Genomic DNA, 26,053 nt, shown 5'->3' on the forward strand with positions numbered 1-26,053 from the left:
GTTTAAAGGAACAATATCATGCATTATTTGTTTAGTTATTGGCCTTTGAACATTTAAACATTTGGCATCTCATATTTTAGAACAATTTTTATTTAAACAAAACTCAAATTACTTCAATTCACCCCGACATTTCCTATGCGCGGAAGTTACCTTTTGGCTCTATCTACTGGCTGGAGGGGGAATTACATAGGTGAGATAACTAATGCTAGCTTGCATTGCCCATGTCGGAGGTGAATAGGAGTGTTTTTGACGCTCAAAGTGAAAGAACTTTTATCAAACTATCGTGAATGAAGCCAAATACAACTACAGGCATGTTTTTGATGTGGAAACAATGTTAGAACATGGTTAAAAGCTTTTGCATAATAATAATGGTTTAAATGGCATTGCAAACTGAGAGACCATAATCCGAAAATAATTAAATTACTGACATCAAGTCTTTGCTTTTTACATGCCATTTTAATGACCTTATAACTCCAAAATCAGGTAATGATCATATTTTGAGTGTGCTTGAAACTGCAGTGAGTTTTATGTGTATCTTGAGGTTTATTTATTTTTTAAATTATTTTTGATGCTCAGGAAACCAATCTTTCTTGAGATTGATTTTAATACGATTTTTTTTCACCTTGAATTAAAAAATGTACGTCATTTAAATTACATTTGGATTTTTAATTAGCAGGATAATAATGTTACACAGCCGTTATCCACTGCTCTCTAAACTCGAAGTCTGACTAGTGGAGACAAAGCAAAGTTTTCTGTAGCGATGCAACGAAGCAAAAATCACACTTAGCTTTACACAACATTATGAACTATTACGTCACAACGACACATTAACAAGGCTGGAAACAGAGCAACATTTGTGGGCAGATGTTTGCGGTCAATCAGGCGGACGGCGGATCACCAAAGCTTCTTAATTTAATCAACTGTGTCCAGTTAAAGGTGCACTGTGGAACTTTTCTGGTGCAGCAGCCACTAACATTGGCACTAAACGTATCCATCTTGCACTTATTCAGTTGCAAAAACAAACTTCAAAAACATGCATTCTCACTGTGAGTTTCTGGACTGTTTTCGCCAACTTTCTGTGCTGCATTCGTCCAGTCAGTGCAAATTAGTCTCTTATGTACTGTAACGACTTAAACAAGCGATAAAAACTAGAAAAGTGCTCAAAAAAGCTCAAAATGTGTTAAGTAAATGTATTAACCCAGACTTTGTTACTATAATTACAGTTTACAAAGCATCTTTGAAAGTGAACCGCTGCTTTTGTCGTCCTCAGCTCCGCGCAGTCGTTAGCAACATTAGCATAACGGAGCATGACATTTATAGCTACAGCGGCTCAGCGGCTGCACAGGAGCAGGTTCACAGGCAGCAGGGGGCAGAAGAGGAAACAAACCAAGGACAATCAATATTTTAACTTTCACCAAACACAAGCTCTGAAATATTCTCAGAGTTTCCAAGTTCAAACTCAGAACATCCGAACCCTGAGGAAAACTGGAACGCACCGTCCAATGCCAATCTGAAAGCCGCAGAATTTCCTCCAGAAAAGTTACATCGTGCACTTTTAAGTTGTGCCGACCGCAAAGGAATAATTCTGATGTAGCGCCGCGGTGAATCTGAGCCTTTAGAGATGAAGACGACACACTTTCATTTGTTCATGAAAAGAGGTTTTATTTCATCCCATCGGCCGGTTTTCTCGTGTCTCCTCTTCTCGTCGACGTCCGATCTCTTCCATCTCCCGATCCACCGCATCTCCTTATTTCACGATCTCAACAGAGACGGAGACAGAGAAAACATCTCCAAACTTCGATATTACATCATTTTGACTTGTTACATAGAGATTTGAGCCCACAACCGTTTCTTTCTCGTTTGGCATCAGCCGCGGGAGTTGCACTGACATCAAAAGCTTTCCTCTCGTCCCAAGAGACGTGGCGGGGTACAACATCGCATCGAACTCTCATATCACTGTGATGTGCTAGTATTGAGGACACACAGGCGCGCAGAGGGGCCCGCTGGAGCGCGTGAAGCGTACGATACATGAAAGTGCTCCACATTTAAAGGTTGCTTTCTTACATATCAGGCGGTATATACATCCATAATGGTAGCTCTTTGGTGTTCAAGGCAATCAGACGTGCTTCCAGCTGCGTGTCGAGCTATTATTGCACGGCGTGAATGTGACTGTGCATCCCTGGCAATGTGACCCAGATGGTTTTTCAGGTGCAAAACAGAGATTCAAGATTAATTGTAGAGAGGTGGTATTGCAGAAATTGAGGGGAAATGTGCATAAATTCCTCTTGTTGATCAATAAGTTCTTTGAGTTTGAGAATATATTGCAAAACCAACAGTGGCAGAAGGTTAAAACTAGAGGTCAACTAATGTTAAAAAACAAAAGATATATATATATATATATCTATAAATGTCTGAATTATAAAAATGTATTAAGAAAAAGTAGTGTTAAATTGCAATTAAGGCTGAGTTATGAGGCTGAAAACAAGTTTAAATGCATTGATCTGAGACAAAAAATTAATAAATCTATGAATTTAAAGTGCATACAATAGGTTATAATACACATTTCACTTAAACATTGTGAACATGTTTATATTCAAGATTTTACAAAAAGTTTGGTCTATTTTCCCCCAGTTTGACCATTTGGACATGAGCAGCAGCAGGTTTTACAAGACAAAACTAGATATTTTGTTGTTTTCAGATGAAATTATGTAATTAGCTCCCGTCTTGGCATTTTTAATTGTGACTGATTTGATTGTCTAAGCAGCTGTGATTGCAGTGATTTCAGGTATCCACAAACAGTAATGAACACAGCATTCATTTGTACCAGGAGTTCTTTGCGTCATTTCCTCCGTGTCTTTTGGTCTCGTCCCACTCTCACTGTAACCAGGAGCGTGACCTTGAGCACGACTTTCAAATATACTTCAATAAACGCACTGTAAGATTAGATGATCACAGAATATGGCATGAACGCACTGCAGAATGTGGCATTAAAGAAGAGACCAGTGATTTTAACCAGTGTTTTGTTGAAGACTTTGACCAATTTGCTGTTTAATTTGTTTTGACTTTAAGGAAATACTGCTAAACACTCAGAACGTTTCGACTGAATTCAAATACATTTGTGTCAAAAGATGAAGATAAATGTTGAAAACTTGAAAACCGGTCAAAGGCTGTAAATACATGATGGATTGAGCACAAACATTTGAACATATTCTGGTTGGATACAGTCTCTGCCTGATGTCGCTCCTCCAAATGTTGTTTGACAATGATAGAATCCATCCATGTGTCTTATTGAAAATGTGTAAATAAATGGTGTTAATAGAAGACCGGCTGTGAATAGGTCTCTGCTGATGAGACATGAATCACTGGTGAATTATGAATTAAACATTTTCATCTGAAATGCAAATGTGTTTGCATTATTTCAATTCCCAATGTGTTATTTATTCTACTTTTTCATTTACTTAATATTGAACTATAATCTAGTTAGTTTTCTCTATTTGTGTGTTTTTACTTTTGATATGCTACGAGGCCTTTTTTCATTCTACAACTACAAATGAAGCGCAGGGATGTGGGTGGGGATAGGGGGTAGGTGAACACAGGAATTTCTGAGGACACAAACAAGATTACTCAAATCAGTCGAAACATAACTTTGACTTAATGAAGATGGTTATAACATGGTGAAAAGCAGGGACGTGCATTCAGGGGAGGCAGGGCCTCACCTGTCAATCTTGGGGGACATTTTAAAAAAAAAATATATATAAAAAAATATTAATATTTTGTCATCTGGTATGTATTATAAACCCACTTTCCGTTTGAATCCAATATCGAACAATATTTTGTCGAATAAGAATCTCAAAATGTTCAGATGTTTGCTATTCAGATACAGGGAGTACATTATACATTACTGTAATGTGCATGTTCCTGAGCCCGGCCGTGTGTGGACAGGTGCTGACAGGTGCTGACAGGTGCTCGTGTGTGGACAGGTGCTGACAGGTGCTCGTGTGTGGACAGGTGCTGACAGGTGCTCGTATGTGGACAGGTGCTGACAGGTGCTCGTGTGTGGACAGGTGCTGACAGGTGCTCGTGTGTGGACAGGTGCTGACAGGTGCTTGTGTGTGGACAGGTGCTGACAGGTGCTGGTGTGTGGACAGGTTTCACTATCTTCTTCCTTATTATTGTGTGTGTAGAATCTGGACGATTACATTTCCAGGTTAAAACGTTTCACAAATCTGGATTTTCAATCAAAGCAAGAGGTTAAAACTAAAGAAAAACCTACACCGGAGTTGAACGGGCTTTAGACAGAGGTATATCTATAAAACCGCTGACATCACTTCATGAACACATAACCTAATTGTTAGCGACACGGCCTTGAAAACAAGAGAAAGTGTGTTCGACAGCCGCTTGTCCCAAAGCATTTTTTTGGTGCCTCACTCGCCCTGAACATCACCGCACGTCACTGGTGAAAAGGACATAAAAGCAGAAGCTAAACTAAACTGAATCCATCTTGGCCACAAATCCATACGTCATTGAGTTATTTCAAGTGGACAAAAGCTTTAAGAGTGAAACTGTTTTGCCGCACATCCAGTCGCTTGTTCATCTGAGGTGGATCAAGAAGAAAAACTTATAACTCTTAAATCTTTTTTCCAGTTGATAGAATTACATTTTCTTCAGGCTCTACACAGAATAATACGTATATAAACATATTTCATGGTGAACTTTGTCCATTTCCTGGTAATGTAATGCAGATCCTCCACCAGAAAAGTTACACGAAGCATCTTTACGAGTGAATACAACGTGTATGACAACAAAGCTAATGTCAATTCAGTAAAAGTCTTGGTTTGTCACATATATATTTTATTCCCCATTCAAACAATAACAAAAGTAACATTTGTGGTCACTCAGCACAAACCGGTCCAAACATGACCACTGACATACATACTTTAATATCTTAAACAACAAAGCTGGTGTGTTTTATGTGTAAACTTTTCCCCAGCATTTTAAAACGTGTTATTTTAAAAGCTCTCGGATCATCTCATTTGTTGATGGCCGTCTTTAAGATAATTTGGCGACAGACGATCAACAAATTCAACATCGTTTGTGACTAAGGCTCGTCAAGACACAATGAAAGGCAATTCATTTAGTTAAACCTCAGAGAATGTGTTCCCTTTGTCACCAATCAGACGCAACATTATAAAGGTTTAATAAAAACTGTTTGATGAACGGAACAGGAAAACAGAGCAGCAGCAAACCAGGACTAAACCAGGACTAAACCAAGATTAAACCAGCCCTGCAAATCTAAGCCAGGTCTAAACCAGCCCTGCAGGACTAAACCAAGATTAAACAAGGTCTAAACCAGCCCTGCAAATCTAAACCAGGTCTAAACCAGCCCTGCAGGACTAAACCAAGATTAAACAAGGTCTAAACCAGCCCTGCAAATCTAAACCAGGTCTAAACCAGCCCTGCAGGACTAAACCGGGATTAAACCAGCCCAGCAGGACTAAACCGGGATTAAACCAGGTCTAAACCAGCCGTGCAGGTCTAAACCAAGATTAAACCAGGACTAAACCATCCCTGCAGGACTAAACCGGGATTAAACCAGCCCAGCAGGACTAAACCGGGATTAAACCAGGTCTAAACCAGCCGTGCAGGTCTAAACCAAGATTAAACCAGGACTAAACCATCCCTGCAGGACTAAACCGGGATTAAACCAGCCCAGCAGGACTAAACCGGGATTAAACCAGGTCTAAACCAGCCGTGCAGGTCTAAACCAAGATTAAACCAGGACTAAACCATCCCTGCAGGACTAAACCGGGATTAAACCAGGTCTAAATTTGCAGGACACCAGAACTCACTTGTCAAACTCAAATCCTTTTTACTTGACATGTTCCTGCATCTAAGAGGAAACTTCTGCCTGATGTAATCCACCCACTCTCTGGAGCCACGATTAAAACATAATCTGTCATAATTATTTCACCTTCCCATAATGTCACGCCTGATTGGTCATTTTCTCCAGGTTTCCTCGGCGAGTGGGCACACATTTGAGCGTAAAATAAGTGATACTTTAGTTGCTGCTCGCTCACAGCAGCTGCAGAACATATTGCTGCTGCTGCTGCTGCTTCTGCTTCTGCTTCTTCTCCTGATGTTTTGATCAGAGCTGACGATGCAATATAAAAAAAGGGCAAATTACAACAAAGTCTGTTCACGATGCGCCGCCCGAGTGTTCTGCCTCCTCCAGATGGCCTTCACAGTGATGGCTTTGCTGATAGTGTTTATTTTTGTCATGCAATCAAGTCGGAGGAGCACAGATGTGGTGTGGCAAGAGGAAGCAAAAACACTTTAGACCAGGCATTTAAAATGCGACAGCACAAATAGTTCTCAAACTGTCTCAAGATTTGGTTTAACTCTGAATCAACTTAATTCACAGTTTGGCTTTCTTTGAGCTACTTTTAGACCAGATTTAGGCTGGTTTTAGGCTGGTTTTAGACCTGGTTTAGCTCTGGTTTGGAGGAGACTTGGTGTGAAGAAGAGTCTCGATGAATTCATACTAAAATTCTGAACACGTAATGTAACTTTAATATAGTATTAATCTTCATGATAAATTGGTCTTTTTTTTCTATTAAAAACAGACTAAATCAGTTAAGGAAACAGCGTCTTCCGTTTTGCTCCAGAAATGTTAAGACAAACTGGTGGAAGCATTCATTTTTACCCCTTTTAAGTTAATTTTAATTTAATTTAATGTTTTCCACTGAACACTAAAGATCATTTTAGCAGTCGATGAGTCAAACGATGATTTATATTGCACTGAGACAATTTAAATACTCCATGAACCAAATGAAGGCTGAAATATGGTGACTGACGGCTTCTAGAGAGAGAATAAGTAAGAATAAACTGTATTATTCAACATGATTATTCTCTTCTGACCTTTTGATGTGTTATAAAGTCCAGATAATGTTTATAAAAATATAACTCGAGCCAAGTTTCGAGGCCATCTCACATACTTGAACAGCACAAAGTATATTATTTCTTACAAACAGTGGCTTGTTGTGGATTGTTTTTTCCACTAAAAGCCCATAATCGCAAGATAAACTTGATTTATGTTTAATTTAAATACGTAATGTAGGTAAATAAAGGCATAAACTGGGTGACACAATAATACTTCCCCTTTTCAAATACAGCACACACCCGTATTTTAAGGTGTGTTCAAATGCCAGGTCTAAAGTGGACATTGTAAACCATTAAAAACACTCAAATATTCAGATATCGTTCCCCAGCACAGTCCAGCCTCGTCCTGACAGTTACGTTAAGGCAACAATGACCGTTATCTCCTAAAATCTAAGGCATTTTTCTCTTTTTTTTTAAAACTCCAGCATTCGGCGCGTGACGAATGATTACGGCGACAGAAAGGAAGACGGGAGCGAGGCCCCGGTGCAAGTCCCGCGCGATGCTTTAGGGCAACGACTTCAGCTTCACATCATACGCCGAGGATTGTAGAAATGATCTGACGTTCTGGCCATAAATTCAGTCGCTCTTGCTGAATTCAAGTGCTTCTTCTTGGACGTGTCAAAGCCGTTCAGTTGCAGGTGAAAAGTGTAATCGTAGTAAAAAAAACAGTTTAACGGGTGCATCGGATGAAATTAAAACACAACGGAAAATGGTTTAAGCTAAATAAACATGCCTTGTATAATGTTGTATTTAGTTATGTAGCATTTGTTTGTGTGTTTTTAATCAAATTTCAAAGTATTTCTATCTACCTAAAGTATCATAATTAGATAATAAATGCCTACCTGTGCTTAATCTACTTAACTATTTCCAAAGTACTTTATTTTTTGGAGAAGCACCGAGTGTCAAAAATCTCAATCCGCGCCGAACAGCAATAATAAAAAAAAGTGACATTTAAAAGATATATCCGTAAAGAAAATATAAAGAGGTTTTAGGTTTAGGTTTGTTTGTGTCGTTTTCCCCCTTCTCCTCACACGATGTACTGGTAGACGTCCGCTTTGCCGTGGTCCGGTGTGGCAAACGGACTGAGCCAGGACATGGAAAACGGGTGTCCGAAAACCACCTTCAAGTTCATCCACCTGGACTTTTTGGCCCATCGCCGCTCCTCTTTCTTCAGCTGCTCGATTCCCTGCGGAAAGAGGAGCGCGATCGGGGGTTTAGGAACAGGAAAAAGACGACTCAAAGTATCACGTAGTTCAATTTTTTTACGGGGAGTAAACTAACCCAGCGGTTCTCAGACTTCCATGTGCAACCAGGTCTCAACCAGGTTCTTGGTCTAAACTAGAGCTAAAGAGGAACAATGGGAGACACTTTTCAGGGTTTTGAGCTGGGTTTATGGGCTCATATGGTTATCGTTTCAAACATAGATCCGAGCAGCAGAAGAAAAGCTGTCCCAGATAACATATCCAAGTTTTGCAGCGTGATCAAAAAAAAAATCTGCCTCATTTCCAAAGCAGATAACAATTAAAAACGAAATATTATATATTTTGAGTGATGAAAAGTATTTGAAATTGCACCTACATTCTGCAAACTGAAGCTCAACAGACTTATCAAACATTTAAAATCACATTAAAATGGTGCTGAAAATATCAACAGAAAACACTGAACATGAAGAACATAAGGATTACTTTGCCAAAATGAGTGCGTTTGTTTGTAATGTTTGGTTGATATCTATTTGTCTTATTTAAGTCTTATTTAAGTTCTATTTAGATCTATTTTAGACAGTATTTTAGATCCTGTGACCGGGTAACTTCCTGTGTGAAGTGTAAAAGTCTATTTGAGCGAATAGATCGTGTTGATTGGGTCACTCACGGTCTCGTCGGAGCAGATGGAGTGGACTTGAGTGCCGAACATCACCGCGGTGAAAATGAGGAAGAGCAGCCCCTCGAAGCACAGCAGGATGAGCAGGATCACAGTGGCCGGAGGAGAGAAGCTGCTGCACTCTGACACGCAGAGAAACACTTACATTAACACTATCATGACTAAACTAGACTTACACACAACACCTAGAACACCACTAAACAAGGAAACGTCTTTGTAATCAACGTGAAAGAAAATGTGAGATTTCACTGTTGTCACCGTGAATAATCTTTAAAATCGTGTCGTTTTTGTCTCACAATAATTGCAACACTATTTGATATCATGACATTCCTGGTCCAGAGTTAAACCAGGACAAAATAAGGATGACCAGAGGACAAACTAGGTCTAATTCACAACTAAACCAGGACTAAACTATGAAGAAACCTTGAACGCAGCCATGGCCACCAGTCCAGTTTGTTCTAATTTTAGTTTTATTAAAATGTAGGTTTAATTCTGTCTTATATCTGACTCATATTTCCCGTGTTATTTGACGCGTTATTTGATCTATTACAATGAAATGTGAACGCACTCTTACCAACAGGTGTTTGTCAATGACTGACAGAGATGTCTTTCAGCACTCAATAAGATGTAGTTTATTAGTTTGAAAAAGCCGTTAAAAAAAGAAATATTCTTACTTGCCCAGTCTTGCTCAAAACAGAACACAAAATGGAAGGCCACCATAATGAGAGAGTGGAACGAGATCAGCGCAATGTACATCTGCAAATCAAAAATCATGATAAATCACTCCTTTTTTTAAAGAAGAAGAAATCCACAATAACTCTGAATAAACGACTTACAGTGAAAAGCACAAAGTATTTCTGGTTGCTTTCTCCCACACAGTTGTTGACCCAGGGACAGTGATGGTCCATCTTTTTAATGCAGCGCTTACAAACACTGAGGACACAAGGAAACAAACATAAAAGGTTTAGAAATATAGATTAAAGCGTGCACAGTGTTTATTCTAATTAGATATTATAATTATACTGAGGCCGTGAACAACTCCAGAGCGGTTGGAGTTCTGTTGCTGTGTCTAAATTCTTCTCATTTCCCATAAGCCAGAAATATTTAATGGTCTTTAAAAGCATTTAAAATTGAATAAGGAAATGAATAATTAAATACGAGTGACTCGCAGGGAACGAGATGGGAATACATCTTGCCTTTTGTTTTATTTTATTTTCCTTGTTGGACTAATGCGTTCTTTATGTTTTCTATGTAAGAATTAGGGCAGCGACTAATGATTATTTCAAGTCAAACAAAGGTGAACACTGAGACAAACAAAGGCTTTAATATGATGACTGCAGGTTCTACATTGAGAATATGTACAAATGAAGTGCGTTATTGAGGAAAATCTGAAACGGTTTATTATTTTTTTGACATTTTGTGCTAAATTATTGTGTTTATTTACATCTGCTTTTTGCCATTTTGTTATTTCTTGTCCAATCATCTCGCGCTAAACCCTCTGGACGCCGGTGGCCCTCAAACAGACGGGTACAGTTCACTTAGGGCAGCGTAAGAGTACTCATAGTGCAGCTTTAAACACAGACTTTTGAGCGATATCGTGTCTTTTGAGACGAGTGCCACCCATAGATCTAAAATCACACCCGGGACAACCCTGCTTTCATTTAAACTGACACCATTCTCTCCCTTTGAGGCTGCGGATGACTCACTGCTTTCAAATCAATTACTCTGGCAGTGTTTTTGCTCTTTTCAAGCCTCAGATCCCGGGAAACATCCACCAGTGGGACTCTTTATTACCGAGCGGTGAAGTCTACAGGGAAATACGACGCGGCAGAAGAAAAGAAATCATAATATTGTCCGGGGAGAAGATGAGAAAATACCAGGTTGTGTTTTACAGTTTTAGAGGAGGCAGACAGGAGCTTATGGCGCTGCTGCTGATATTGCACTGCTTTTCTGTAATAAATAACCCCGACGGATAATAATCTACATCACCGATTGTGCCTTGAGGTGTTGCCGGACGCTCCGTGGCAAAAAGACCAATTTGAATTAGGTTGCACAAGCATTTAATGAAATCACTGGTCATTCTGGAGGGTCCTGGAGCAGTCGAGAAAAGCAAAACGATCGTCATAACCGAAGAGAAAGAACGAAACACGGGAGCACAGGCAATATCTGCACAATTATTAACTAAATGGTGTAATATTTCAGAAGGTGATGTGCCGTGGAATGTTTTAAAACCATGAAACGTTGGGAAAATACATGTTTAACGCCATCGTTGTAGAGAGTGGCATTTTATTCTTGCCCTGGTTTATGTCCGGTTTTGTTCTGATGTCGATTTGGTTTAGACCTTTTAGTCGTGTTTTAGAGCCAGGTTTAAGCCCTTCATTAACAAACCAATGACCCCTGGACGCTCTTCTACTCATACTGTCCGCTGTGTCGATTAAGTGGACGGTACTTCTACATTCAACACAGGCAAGTCCACGATCAAACTCGCCCCTCGACTACAGAAAGAAAAGTGCAACAAAAGCGCTCTGAACGGGCATGTTTGGGGCTCCAGTCACAGTTTTGATGTGCTTGTTTGTACCAGTGTGAGTTACAGGCTATCGCAAACGAATCGAAATCGTACTTTGTAGTTGCAATTTACAAATCGCAAGGGCTGCAATGGTTTATCCGACAAACAGCAAATTATCCTGACTTTTGACGATGATTTAGACCTACAAACGTGTTCGGAAATGCTTGGGATTTATTAAACTCTTTTATAAGTTTGGCAGCTCCGATTTCAGTCAGAATGTGAACAAAATCCTAGAATCAAGACATAAATCGCAGTAAAGTGAAGTGAAGTAAGATCACTCAGCCGCTGTGACGTCCTTTGTGCCGAAAACAACTGTGTGTCACGTGTGAATAATAATATATCATGTAAATCATATCGTCAATGCATTTGTGCTGAGAGGGTTTATAAATAGTGTGGATTTTAACAGATTTTAACAGATTTTAACCATAAAACCAGGTCAAAACATCTAGCTTTTTGTCAGTTTTACAGTACAATTATCTGTGTGAACACTAAAAACCCGGCTCTGGAGAGCGTCTGCGATGGGACGGCTGCAGGAGGACGGCCCTGGCGCCCCTTGTGCCCCTCGTGCCCCTTGTGCCCCTCGTACCTGCAGTGGTGCGCTCGGTCTGGTTTGATGCTGCAGCATTTGGGACACTTGTAAACCACCTGCCCCGGTTTGAGTTGCAGACTCTCGATGAACTCTTTGGTCGCGTTCCCCTTCGGCACAGCTCCCTGGAAAAGAGGAAGAACGAGAAACGTTACAAAGTGTTTTAAAAAGGTTTTGTTGTTTAAAGAAATGCGAACACTGAAGGCTGCTTACTGTACGTGTTCTTTTTTGTTTTGTTTGTATACATGTGAACACTGACAAAGAAAAAATAGAAAAAGTAGAGAATAAAAAAAAGTATCAGGCCTATTCTTTCCTTTTTCAAAAAACTAAAATGTAATATATAAAATAAAATAAATAAAATAAATAAAATAAATAAAAGATAAAATAAATAAAATAAAATAAATAAAATAAATAAAATAAATAAAATAAATAAAATAAATAAAATAAATAAATAAAATAAATAAAATAAATAAAATAAATAATAGTTATAAAAGTTTGAAGCTTTAGTACCAAGACAACGCTAAAACGGCGCAGGTCGTGACGTACCGGGTCCGTGCACATGGCCCTGGCGTGCGAGGCCAAGGCGAGGAAGGCCAGAGCGTTGAACACGACTCCGTTGAAGAGACTGTAGAGCACGTTTTTGGCCGGCAGCAGAATCACAAACACCACCACGAACTCGGCGTAGAAGACCAGGAACCAGGTGATGATGCCGCACACGATGCCGCACCCGTCCCGGATGAACCACATGGTGTCGGAGGAGGCGCGGGGTGGGGGAGGGGCGCAGTGCTCGGGGCGCAGGTAGCCAGGCTGACGCTCGATGTCCCGGGTGCGATGGGCGGGGCTCTTCATCCTACGGCCGCTCCGACCTCATGCTGCGACGGAGGAAGAGAGAAAGACTTGAGCAAAATCCACTTTAATGAGCGTTTGTTGCCACTAGCGATGTCACAATATCCCAATTGAGTGATTATTGTAAGAAGAAACAGTCACGATTTTGAAATAATTCATGATTGTTGCCACTTTGACCAAACAGTGAATCCTTAATTTGCCTTCGTTCACAAGTCTAGCTTTATGAAATCAAACAATCTAAATGAAAAAGTAATGACATTATTACATAAAAAGTGTAACGTAGTTTGACTTTTTTGGCGTTTAGACGTAACTGAAATCACTCATTGTTGCTGTAACGATTGTGTAATTCTTTTGATTATATTGTTCGTATCATTATATTGTGAGTATCAATTAACTTTACACTCTTGACATCCCTCGTTACAATGGCGTTTACTCATTGTTGCATTGCTTTGTCCCGCAACTGATGACCACCCAGACCCTGTAGCGCCCCCTCCCTGTGGCCCCTGGTGTTACAGCGATCTCCCATCCAAGAACTAACCAGGAGTGGGCAGTGACGAGCAGATTATGCAGTAGGAATCTTTTAGAACAATTCAATACAAGAACATTATACGGTTCTAAAAAGTAGACCAATAGAAACTGAACCAATGGACAGTATGACAATTGTGATCAAATTTGTGATTGATCTTTTAAGAGTCTGTGGACAGTGCCCTTTTTAATTGTTATTTTTGAAGAACAAAAAGCATGGGGAAAGTAGCTGGAACTCACTTGTCACAAACATGTCAAAAGCATACAAATGTTCATGTTTGTATTTTATTTTTTAGGTATTAAGAAAGATCAATTCAGAGAAAAAAGTTCAAAGTGTTTGTTGTGATTCTGTATCCCTGACGACCCGTTTGAACAGTTATCATTTTAACTGTACAAACAATCTCTTGGGAATTTGTATTTTTTTTACATCCTTTTATGACCACGGCACTTCTGGTCCGGGATAATTTGGTGGAGAAAGCATCTGCTGCTACAGATATCATACATGTCATCTCTCATTGGATCCAAAGGCAAATGCATGAACACTTTAAACAATATTGCAGGAAAACGTTGTCAAAAAGCCAAGACTTTGGATCAATGGATCATTACAACAACAACTCACACTTTACTCTAATTGAAGTTAAGCTAAAGTGTTCATCACGTAAGATATCCAACTTTCACCTTTAAACAAATCAGTATTTTAAATCAGCTTCAGTGTTCCCAGCTTTTATGATTCATCGCTCTTTAAATCAGTCAGAATGTTACAAAAGTCCCACATTTGCAAAGAAATACAACTAAATTACAGTAAAGAATAAAACTAAATCTGCTTCAAAGCCACGGCTCATGAATAACTCATTACATTTAGTCTTCTCTGAGTGTGTGGACAAAGACTGACTTCAAAAAGAGGACAAACATTAAAAAACTCAGAAGAAAAGGTTCTCTGTCTCGAGCAGAAAGCACAAAGTGAGATTAAAGAGTTTATCTGGAGCAGAACAGAACAATACACTTCAGGACAGTGGGTTTGTGGTGGTTTGGGGACAAATGGTGGAGGTTTTGGGGTCTGACCTCGGGTGGATTCAACATAGGCCAGGGTTCTAGGCCAGGGTTCTAGGCCAAGTACAAGTCCTGGATTCAGTCCTGGTTTAGACATGGTTTCAGTTCTGGTTCCGGCCCTAACCTGAGTCTAGTCCCAGCTCCAGTCCAGTTTTAGACCTTTTGTTAAAGGTGCACTATGTAACTTTATCTGGCAGGGGGTACGCCACCTGCTCGTCTCCAAGGTGATGTTACAGCATGCTTTACCTGGAATATTAAAAAAGTTAAAAAACAAGAACCACCAGTTTAAGATAATAGTTTACATTTAGCTGGACCGTAGATAAAAGTAAAACGACTTTGCTTTTAAAATAGTCACTATTATTGTTTTTAAGATGGTATTGTGACCGGAATAATCACAAAAATCTTGACTCCCGACTTGTGATTGAACAAATGCAAGATGGATACATATAATGCCATTCTGTGGAACCTTACAGGCAAAACAATAACCTATCGTTGGAGACAGGCAGGCGACGAACAGTTTACACAGCGCACCTTAAAGTATCATTTTAAATTACACTTTCAAACCCGGTGAATTAGTTTGAGGAGACTTGGGGGATAAATATGATCTCATCTCGTTTGTCTTTACAGTTCTTATGAAACTCTGATTGAAGCTCTTCTTCCTTGAGGAGAGCGAGCTTTACCTGTGGCTCTGGTTCCGGTTGGCGCATCTCCCACAAAACAAAAGCCTGTTCTCGAATTTCACTGAGCATCCGTCTCTTCTGCTTTGCATTAAAAAGAGATACGGCCAGATTCAGCCGATTTTTATCTTCTGTTAAACTGATTGGAGGCCGCTGGATGCACGAGTTTTGGTCTGACTGCTTTGTCCCTGCCAAATAAATGAAACAATGAATTCATGACTCAAATAGCAATTTTCAGTCCATGTTTGGAGTAAAGATACATTCTCAAAACCAAATCAAAATATATAAAACGATAAAAAGATTGATATTGTCACTTTATATTCCTCTCACAGGCCTCTTGAAACCACTCACTATTAATTAGAACAAGAAGATCCAAAAATAAAGCATCATAGTTAATGTGTAGGGTCTAAATAAATCATTAAAATCTGTATAATATAGAAAATAAGACAGCAATATCATTTGTTTGAAGATGGTCTCATATTTATGTGCATCACTTCCTTCCTAAATTTAGCTGATTCACCCGTGTAAGATTTTCAGGTCCAACTTGTTTCAGGAAAGACGATGTTGGGATGAGAAAACAAAGCATTTGTTTACAGCGATACTAATCAACTGACGTGAGTTCTAAACGTAACAACTGGACAGGGCAATTAAGCAAATTATAATCCAGATCCAGAGTCCATCTTCTGTCAGGAAAGGCACGTGATTTGAAGTAGATTTCAGACTTTGAGGAAGAAATTTGACTTTTTTTTTTTTAATGTTAGAAGACAATTATTAAATGTCTGTAGAGTTTGTGTTCAGGAAACTAATACTGAAACCATTTTGTCTGTTTATACTGTGGTATACTGTCTGATCAAGTTAAATATGAAATGGATTTAGATACCAGAACCTTAACCAAAGAAAATATAAAGCTTTATTTCCACCACGTCGATGTACTTTATATAAGTTTGCATCATGCCTGAGCGCCGCCGATAAATTATAGAGGAGTTTGTCTGAGTGTGCTGTAGCAGAGTGACGGAGGGAAGCAGATGAAGCAAGGGCTGATGGGATACAGAGAGAACTTCCTGGTTTAATAAACAAACAAAATGCCACTTCAATGAAGAGTAGCGACGAGAGGTGGGAGAAAATGTTATAATATCGCAGTTGTTTGTACTTTTGAATGGATCATCTACAATTTAAACTATTAAAAATCACATAAAAAAGAGAAAGAAAAGTCTAAACGTAATCTCCCAAACAAAGGCATGAAGTGATATTTCTGCACTTTTCAGATTCTTTTTTTTGGTCCATTCACATTAATCACAAACAAGACATTGCTCATTCCTGATGCGTCTGAATAAAAAAAAAAAAAAATCACCCACTCCTTATAATGTCACTGAGAAATACAGATTAGAGGTTCTTTAAATGGTGAAACAATTAGATTTTTAATTTGCTAAAAGGAAAGTCTGTGTGGACATTTTAAAAACTATGTATTTGGACTTGAATTTAAGACAAAATTGCTTTGGATATGATGTGAAAGTGTTTCAGATTAAAAAAATATAAAAAATCTACAGGAATTTCCGATCGACCGTACAAGTTTGATTAAGCAGCTTTCTTCATTATAGACTATTTTACTCATGTTTGGGCTGTACTTCTATTTCTGTACAAGGATAAGAAAACCAATTGAGCAAACAATCTTGCAAAACTACAGTAAGTCACTTTAGTTTGACTCATATATTTGGAAGTTGAAGGCTGATCAGTGTTTCCCATTTACAGAAGAGAAACTATGGTCAGGCCTGTAGTGCAATTTTTAACCTATTGGTCATCTTTATGCCCCCAAAAAATAAAACTATTCTAAATGGTCGTAGGAGAGTCAAAAACATAGAGAAGTAACTATAAGATAAGATAAGATAAGATAATCCTTTATTGTCCACACATGGGGAAATTTCATTGATACAACGCAGCAGATACAGAGGAAAAGGACAGATCACAGAATATAGGAAGTTTAAAAAACACTCTCAATAGAAGAACTCTTATAAACAAAAACTCCTATAGACAAAACCTCCCATTTCAATCTGTAATCAGTAGAGGCAATAAGTGACATTTATACTTCATTAATTGTATTGAATAAAATGATCTCTGTATAAAGCTGTACGAAACCCTGGCTCACATACCAACTTTAGGTAAATTACAGTCCATCATTTGTTGATTTTACATATACAATATATACAAATTAGAAGACCTTTTAGTAATCTATTAGGTGCTCATGATTAAATGCAGACAAACATCGTTACCTGTTCACCTACAGCCATGGGATGACCTCTACCCATTTACTCCAAAGACGAGACGAATATTCATTGATAAACTAAAAGTAACACATTATTATGGCTTCATTGCACACGATTTAGGAAAGAATAAAGACTGCTCCTCGTTCACGATCAGGAAGAGGCTCACAACAACATTATCACCATATTTATGTGTTTTGTTTAATGTTTTTTCTTCAGGCTACAAAATAAAAAAATACATTGCAAGTATAACATACCTCACTCTCCTCCAATCTGTCCACGGGGTTTGCGGATAGCTCTTTTATTGTCGTGCAGATGAGGAGGTCTCGCTTCTTCCACGGGGCGCAGCTGCTAACCTTTCCCCGGCTAAGGCGCGCTGTTCCCCGGGCAGCTGTTGTGAGGAGCTCCGCGGCTCGGCTCCACTTTCACTGCCGCGCTCACGGTTTCCGATGTGCCGCGAACAAAAACAAACCCGCCCGACCGTACGCCAACGACGGGATGGGGTCTTTATAACGAGATGTCGCCTTACTGCTCAGTGGTTTCAGTTTGGGCACGTCCGAAGAAGGAAATATGGACGAATAAATGAACAGAAACACGCAGAGCAAACCAGGAAGTGTTCGCTGTTCGTCACTCATGCGCCCCGGGTTTAGTCTGTCAGGCAGTGGCAGCGCGGCGAGTTGTGTGCATGGTTCTATGACAAGGATCTATTTCAATAACACTGTGAAAAGTATAAATACAGCCCAATGGAGGAGCACAAAATCACACGTTTGGGAGAAAAATGTATCTCGTTTTTTTCATAACACAACGTCAAAGTGCTCGCTGTTCACAAGGAAATGTTAACTGCCGGAGAAACTGTGGACGCCATGTGTTTTAATAATAATTTATAGGTTATCAATCATAGAATACTGAATTCCACCAAATCAAATATTATTTTGTTTTTATTATTTAATAGTAGAAAAAGCTTCAGTTGTAGTCATCTGGACTCAGTTTGAAAAAATAGACGTTTCGACTCTCATCCAAGAGTCATTGTCAATAAAAGAATTTGTTGTTGTTGTTGTTGTTGTTGTTGTTGTTTTATGGCGGTTGGCATCCGAGTGTTGCATTACCGCCAGACTTTATTCCTCAGACGTTTCGTAGTCCTCAGACTCTGTCGTAGTCCGTAAAAGTACTCCTCCCATCGCTTTGGCGTTACAAAGCCCATGAGGTCATGATGTGTTTTTGTGACTAGAATAGTTGTTGTGTTGTTGTTGTTGTTGTTGTTGTTTTATGGCGGTTGGCATCCGAGTGTTGCATTACCGCCAGACTTTATTCCTCAGACGTTTCGTAGTCCTCAGACTCTGTCGTAGTCCGTAAAAGTACTCCTCCCATCGCTTTGGCGTTACAAAGCCCATGAGGTCATGATGTGTTTTTGTGACTAGAATAGTTGTTGTGTCAGAGACCAACCGGCTTTATTCCAGGGAGACTCTTCTTCACCTTCCTCGCCCTCTTTGACGTTCGGTGCTTTGGAAGTACAAAGCCCATGAGATCATGGGACGTCTTTGTTGTTTTACAAAGCCCATGAGGTCATGGGACGTCTTTGTCGTTTTATCCTTTAGAAGTCCTTCTTCCATCACTTTGGCGTTTCTAGGCCCATGAAGTCCAAGCGCGTTAGAACATCCTCTTGCTCCTCATCCTCGGCTCAGTCTCCACCACCCCCCACCTCTATAAACGTTTACCCAGCCCTGTGCTACATAAGTAAGCAACCACAGCCTGACACAAACCCTGTGACTGGATCGCCAGAACGTTCCGCAGATTGAACTCCCGCCCATTATTCCGAAACCACAAGGCCAACCCGGCCCTTTCCCTATCATAAGCCTCACAGCAAATCAGCACATGCTCGACAGTCTCTGGCACCCGACAGTGACCACACAGACCGGTCGGATGTTTGCCTATCCTACTCAGTGACCAATTGAGTCCAGTATGGCCAATCCTCATGCGGGCGAAGGCCCTTTCCTCCCACGCGTTCCTGCCCATAGACCCGCAAGGACCCACACTACCCTGTATGTGATAGAGATGCCGTCCAGTAACACAGTGGCTCCAAAATTCCTGCCAAAGGCCGACCACATGACTCTTGATAACAGGCTTGATTTCAGATTTGCTTAACTCAACCGCCACATCAATTGATGGCCGCCGAAGGGAACGTTTAGCCAGTGCATCAGCCATTTCGTTACCATCCACCCCCACATGCGCAGGGACCCAAATGAAGGAAACCCTCACATCCTTCCTGGACAGGGAGAGCATCAGACAGAAGATGCCATTCAACACATCCTGTCTGCAATCCGATTTCCCAGATTTAATGCTTTGCAATGCAGAAAGGCTGTCAGAGGCCACCACAATGCCGCAACACTGCAAAGCAGATTCCGCCCATTCCAACGCCAACCGTATCGCTATAAGTTCCAACGTGAAAACAGAAAGGCGATCTGTCAACCTCTTCTTGACCGCTAGCCCCAGGTCAGGCACAAAATAAGCGGCGCCAGTACGCCCACTCTCAGGATCCCTAGACCCGTCGGTATAAATAAACACATCACCTGAGTGCTTATCGATGAGCGCTTGAACGGCAAACTGCGGTGCCCTCCCAGCGACTCCTCTAAGCTTGCCATGCAAGCTAACATCAACAGGAGCCGGGACAAACTTCCACGGAGCTATAGCAGACAAAGCCACCGACGGGCTCACACGCAGATCACCAACCCCCGCAAGCCGCGCCTTCGCATTTCCTACCTGGCTGAAAATCATACCGCCAGCCTCACTCTGCCCCCCATCAACCCTGAGAAAGTCCCTCACCGGGTGAGAGCTCGTATGACCTTGCACATTCACCCAGTAAGCCAACAGAAGTTCTAGCCTCCGGAGCCGTAACGGCAATTCCCCCAACTCAACCTGCAGCGCCGAGACAGGGGAGGTCCTAAAAGCCCTACAGCAGATGCGCAAGGCCTGGGCTTGCTCCACATCAAGCTTCTTTAAGTTAGTTTCAGCCGCAGACATGTAGGCTATACAGCCATAATCAATAGCCGCCCTCATGACGGCCCGATAAATACCCAGGAGCGACCTTCTGCTGGCCCCCCAGTCCTGGCCGGATAGACAACGAAGCAAGTTATTCACCCTTTTGCATTTACCACTGACCTCATCAATGTGCCGACGCCAACTAAGCCTCTCGTCAAAGGTGACCCCCAAGAACCTCACCTCCCTGACCTGTTCGAGCACCTGCCCATGCAGTCGAAGGGAGACGTCCCTATGTCCATTGAAGAAACAGATCACTTGAGACTTCCGTACGGACAGTTTAAACCCCCACTTCAGGGTCCACTGCTCCACCTGCTGTATTGCCCTTTGCAGTTTCGCCTCGTAAAACCGGAGATTCCTCCCTCTCACCCATAGAGCGCCATCGTCAGCATAAAGGCTCCTCCCAACAGACCCATCCACGTCGTCAAAGATGTCCTTAATCATAACATTGAACAAGATAGGGCTACACACACTCCCCTGCGGGATCCCATTCTCCACCCCATAGACCCCAGAGTAAGCAGCGCCCACTCTGGTTTGGATACGCCGGCCAGACAGAAAGCTCCGGACCCAGTTAAACAGTTTACCCTTCACACCACACTTCCGCAGCTTAATGAGGAGCCCATCCTTCAGAGACCAACCGGCTTTATTCCAGGGAGACTCTTCTTCACCTTCCTCGCCCTCTTTGACGTTCGGTGCTTTGGAAGTACAAAGCCCATGAGATCATGGGACGTCTTTGTTGTTTTACAAAGCCCATGAGGTCATGGGACGTCTTTGTCGTTTTATCCTTTAGAAGTCCTTCTTCCATCACTTTGGCGTTTCTAGGCCCATGAAGTCCAAGCGCGTTAGAACATCCTCTTGCTCCTCATCCTCGGCTCAGTCTCCAACACCCCCCACCTCTATAAACGTTTACCCAGCCCTGTGCTACATAAGTAAGCAACCACAGCCTGACACAAACCCTGTGACTGGATCGCCAGAACGTTCCGCAGATTGAACTCCCGCCCATTATTCCGAAACCACAAGGCCAACCCGGCCCTTTCCCTATCATAAGCCTCACAGCAAATCAGCACATGCTCGACAGTCTCTGGCACCCGACAGTGACCACACAGACCGGTCGGATGTTTGCCTATCCTACTCAGTGACCAATTGAGTCCAGTATGGCCAATCCTCATGCGGGCGAAGGCCCTTTCCTCCCACGCGTTCCTGCCCACAGACCCGCAAGGACCCACACTACCCTGTATGTGATAGAGATGCCGTCCAGTAACACAGTGGCTCCAAAATTCCTGCCAAAGGCCGACCACATGACTCTTGATAACAGGCTTGATTTCAGATTTGCTTAACTCAACCGCCACATCAATTGATGGCCGCCGAAGGGAACGTTTAGCCAGTGCATCAGCCATTTCGTTACCATCCACCCCCACATGCGCAGGGACCCAAATGAAGGAAACCCTCACATCCTTCCTGGACAGGGAGAGCATCAGACAGAAGATGCCATTCAACACATCCTGTCTGCAATCCGATTTCCCAGATTTAATGCTTTGCAATGCAGAAAGGCTGTCAGAGGCCACCACAATGCCGCAACACTGCAAAGCAGATTCCGCCCATTCCAACGCCAACCGTATCGCTATAAGTTCCGACGTGAAAACAGAAAGGCGATCTGTCAACCTCTTCTTGACCGCTAGCCCCAGGTCAGGCACAAAATAAGCGGCGCCAGTACGCCCACTCTCAGGATCCCTAGACCCGTCGGTATAAATTTAGATCGAGAACTCCGATATTAATACTGTTCTGTGGTAAGACCCGCCCATTGGGAGGAGCCTTCCTGAAGTAGAAAGAGTTGTTTGTTTCAACAGAAACTCCCCCCTTGTATCTACCGAGCTAGCCTATTCAGAATTTTAATGGGCTATTAGAATCCTCTTTGTCTTTGTGAGACCCTGGCTCAACCACCCTGAACTTGTAGTGCCAGAGTGTAACAGAGTGCCGTGCATCTCCATCTTGAAGCCTCTAATCACTCGTTTGAAGACGGTGAGGTGAAGGTTTTAAGCAGGGAGAAAAGATGGTTTGAAAGAGGAGTCAAGGAAGCTATTTTTGTTAAAAAAGAAAGACCTTCTTTAAACAGAAATGGAGGGCTAAGGTTTAATCTTCCTGTTATTTATAATGGGTTACAGAACCCCTGGAAAGGTAGAGGACCAGGACCAGGACATTTAGATGCTAATCAGGTACTCAGGGTGGTTGAGCCAGGGTCTCACAAAGACAAAGAGGATTCTTAATAGCCCATTAAGATTCTGAATAGGCTAGCTCGGTAGATACAAGGGGGGAGTTTCTGTTGAAACAAACAACTCTTTCTACTTCAGGAAGGCTCCTCCCAATGGGTGGGTCTTACCACAGAACAGTATTAATATCGGAGTTCTCGATCTAAATTCTTTTATTGACAATGACTCTTGGATGAGAGTCGAAACGTCTATTTTTTCAAACTGAGTCCAGATGACTACAACTGAAGCTTTTTCTACTATGGAACACGCCTGGACGAATGAGGGATTACACCGACATATTTATTATTTAATCATTTACCTGTTTTGCTGGGGTGTGATGTGGCGTTGCCTAGCAACATGTACTAAGGGCTGTAATGTAGCATTAAAGTGAAAGTAAGACGCATACAGACAAAAGTATATTTTTTTACTAATTCATGCTATGTATACAATCTAATTGTATTTTTATGTTCATCAATATGTAGTGTTGATAAACATAAAAGAGCATTTAAGAGCTGTGCACTTAAAGTGGAGGTTATAATGTTGGATGTCACATGCTCACAATAATTTGGTCTTTCTTAATCTGTTACACAGATTAAATTCTTGGAACCTGGACTAAGACTGTTGTCTGTAAAATGCCAACACCCAGAACACAGAGTTACATCTAAAGGGGTGGACATGTTACATGTACAAATTTGTAAAGTAAAAACATACGTTACACATAAAATGTAGGTTTGAAGATAACCTACAGTGGCATATGCCTGTGGATATGATAAATGCCCCTTTTTCTTATCTTTTTCAACATAAAATGCTTAAGGTTTGAAAAGTTGAAAACACTCCACTCATGAATGCCTTTTATTTACGCTCCATTATGTCAGGATAATGTATATAGATGAAATTACCCCCGCTATTAGCCCTGAACTAGCCCAAGCTGTAAATCTAACGTCCCATATAAATCCACCTGTAAACCTAGAAAGGTTCACAGCTGTTGATCAAGCAGAGATAACTTCAGCCATTATGTCCTCTAAAAGCTCAACTTGTGTCCTAGACCCCATTCCAAGCAGACTCCTCAAAGACATTCTTCCCCTAATTATAGACCCTATTCTTAATATAATAAATACTTCACTCGAAAGTGGCTATGTTCCACAGTCCTTCAAACATGCAGTCATTAAACCTCTTCTGAAAAAGCCTAATCTAGATCCCGACCTATTGGTAAACTACAGACCTATTTCAAATCTTCCCTTCGTCTCTAAAATCCTTGAAAAAGTTGTAGTAAAACAGCTTTGTCGCCACCTGCAGGACAATAACTTATTTGAAGTTTTCCAGTCAGGGTTCAGAGCCCACCACAGCACTGAAACTGCACTAGTTAAAGTCACAAATGATTTGTTATTAGCCGCTGACGATGGACTGGTCTCAATCCTGGTTCTGTTGGACCTCAGCGCAGCGTTTGACACCATTGACCACAACATTCTACTGCAGAGGTTAGAATGTGATGTAGGTGTTGGAGGAACAGCCCTCAGCTGGTTTAAATCCTATCTATCTGATAGGTTCCAATTTGTTAATGTAAACCAGAGCTCCTCACCAAGCTCTAAAGTAATTTACGGTGTGCCACAGGGTTCGGTACTCGGTCCAATTCTGTTTACTCTTTATATGCTGCCATTAGGCAACATTATCAGAAAGCATGGCATTAACTTCCACTGCTATGCAGATGACACTCAGCTGTATTTATCAATGAAACCTGATCAGAGCGATCAAGTAGACAGACTTAGTACTTGTGTGAAGGAGATAAAAACCTGGATGACACTAAACTACCTGCTTCTTAACCCTGAAAAAACCGAGGTCATTGTCCTTGGCCCTAAGCATCTACGAGACGCTCTATCTGAGCAGATAGTCACACTGGACAATGTCAGTGTAGCCTCCAGTTCTACTGTAAGAAACCTTGGAGTCTTATTTGACCAGGAGCTCTCATTTAAAGCTCATATAAATCAAGCTTGTAAAACAGCCTATTTCCATTTGCGCAACATCGCCAAAATCAGAAGAATCCTGCCTAAAAGTGATGCCGAAAAACTTATCCATGCATTTGTAACGACTAGATTAGACTACTGTAACTCCCTGCTTGCAGCGTGTCCTAAAAGCTCCATAAAAAGCTTTCAACTGGTTCAAAATGCAGCAGCAAGATTACTAACAGGAACTAAAAGAAGAGAGCACATTACGCCAGTGCTGAAGTCTCTTCACTGGCTCCCCGTCGAGTCTAGAATCAAATTCAAAATTCTACTCTTGACCTACAAAGCCATAAATGACATGGCCCCATCCTACCTCAAAGATGCTATAGAACCATATCATCCAAACAGAGCTCTTCGCTCTCAGAATGCTGGCCTTCTGGTGGTGCCAAGAGTCTCTAAAAGTACTGTAGGAGGTAGAGCGTTTAGCTACCAAGCTCCTGTGTTATGGAATCAGCTCCCGACCCATGTTAAATCTGCTGACACAGTCTCTTCATTTAAGTCCAGGCTTAAAACGTTCCTCTTCGAAATCGCTTATGGTCAGAGTAGTTAGGAACAGAAAGATAAACCCACAGCTTCAGCTACGCTGCCCTAGGAGTAACTATGCTGGGGGAAGTATGGCAGCTTGAGCACTATCCTCTTCTTCTTCTGACTACTTATGCTATCAAACAATATTTATTTTTTGATTCCACTTGCAAACTGTTCACCGCCTTCTTTTCTTTCTCTCACTCCTGAGGACCTGTGGACCCAGATGCCCCTCCCCTGGTGAAGTGGTCCCTGCCCTGTGTGGACGGTCCCTCATCTGCCTAAAGAGTGGCTCCAGTTCGCCTCAGTCGGTCCCTCATCTGCCTGAAGAGTGGGTCCAGCTCGCCTCCGACGGTCCCTCATCTGCCTGAAGAGTGGGTCCAGCTCGACTCAGACGGTCCCTCTTCTGCCTGAAGAGTGGGTCCAGTTCGACTCAGATGGTCCCTCATCTGCCTGAAGAGTGGGTCCAGCTCGACTCAGACGGTCCCTCATCTGCCTGAAGAGTGGGTCCAGCTCGACTCAGACGGTCCCTCTTCTGCCTGAAGAGTGGGTCCAGCTCCAGTCTCCTTGTGTCCGTCTGTCCGTCTGTGAGAGTCGGATCTCTCCTTCACTGGAACTCCTCCAGGTTTCTACGCTTTTTTCCCAAAGAGGTTTTTTTTGTAGTTTTTCCTGGCCGAGAAGGAGAGTCTAAGGACAGAGGACCCTGGGACATCGTCCCTCGCCACCACAGACATTGTCTGACTTCATCGCCACCACAGACATTGTCTGACTTCATCGCCACCACAGACATTGTTGATTAATTTCTCCCTGTGGCCCTCAGAGGCAACTGTTGTTGTGATTTTGGGCCTTACAAAAATAAATTGATTTGATTTGATTTGATATATCAGATTTCATAATGCTGACACAAAGTATGTGTGTGCATGGTCT

At 41.6% G+C, this 26,053-nt stretch overlaps 1 protein-coding gene across 1 annotated transcript; it reads right to left on the reverse strand.

Moving 5' to 3' along the window:
* Positions 1-4,830: 4,830 nt before the first annotated feature.
* On the reverse strand, positions 4,831-17,936 carry LOC140362048 (palmitoyltransferase ZDHHC3-like). Its single transcript, XM_072448069.1, has 7 exons — positions 17,583-17,936; positions 12,516-12,841; positions 11,970-12,094; positions 9,654-9,750; positions 9,492-9,573; positions 8,809-8,939; positions 4,831-8,125 (listed from the first exon to the last, which is right to left on the reverse strand). The coding sequence occupies exons 2-7, from the start codon at positions 12,816-12,818 to the stop codon at positions 7,967-7,969; spliced, it is 897 nt and encodes a 298-aa protein (XP_072304170.1). The 5' UTR covers positions 12,819-12,841; positions 17,583-17,936; the 3' UTR covers positions 4,831-7,966.
* Positions 17,937-26,053: the final 8,117 nt, after the last annotated feature.

This window comes from Eucyclogobius newberryi, unplaced genomic scaffold (genome assembly GCF_026437365.1).
Source record: "Eucyclogobius newberryi isolate DKJ021-1_F unplaced genomic scaffold, fEucNew1.0.hap1 SCAF_16, whole genome shotgun sequence".
NCBI classification, from domain to species: Eukaryota; Metazoa; Chordata; class Actinopteri; order Gobiiformes; family Gobiidae; genus Eucyclogobius; species Eucyclogobius newberryi.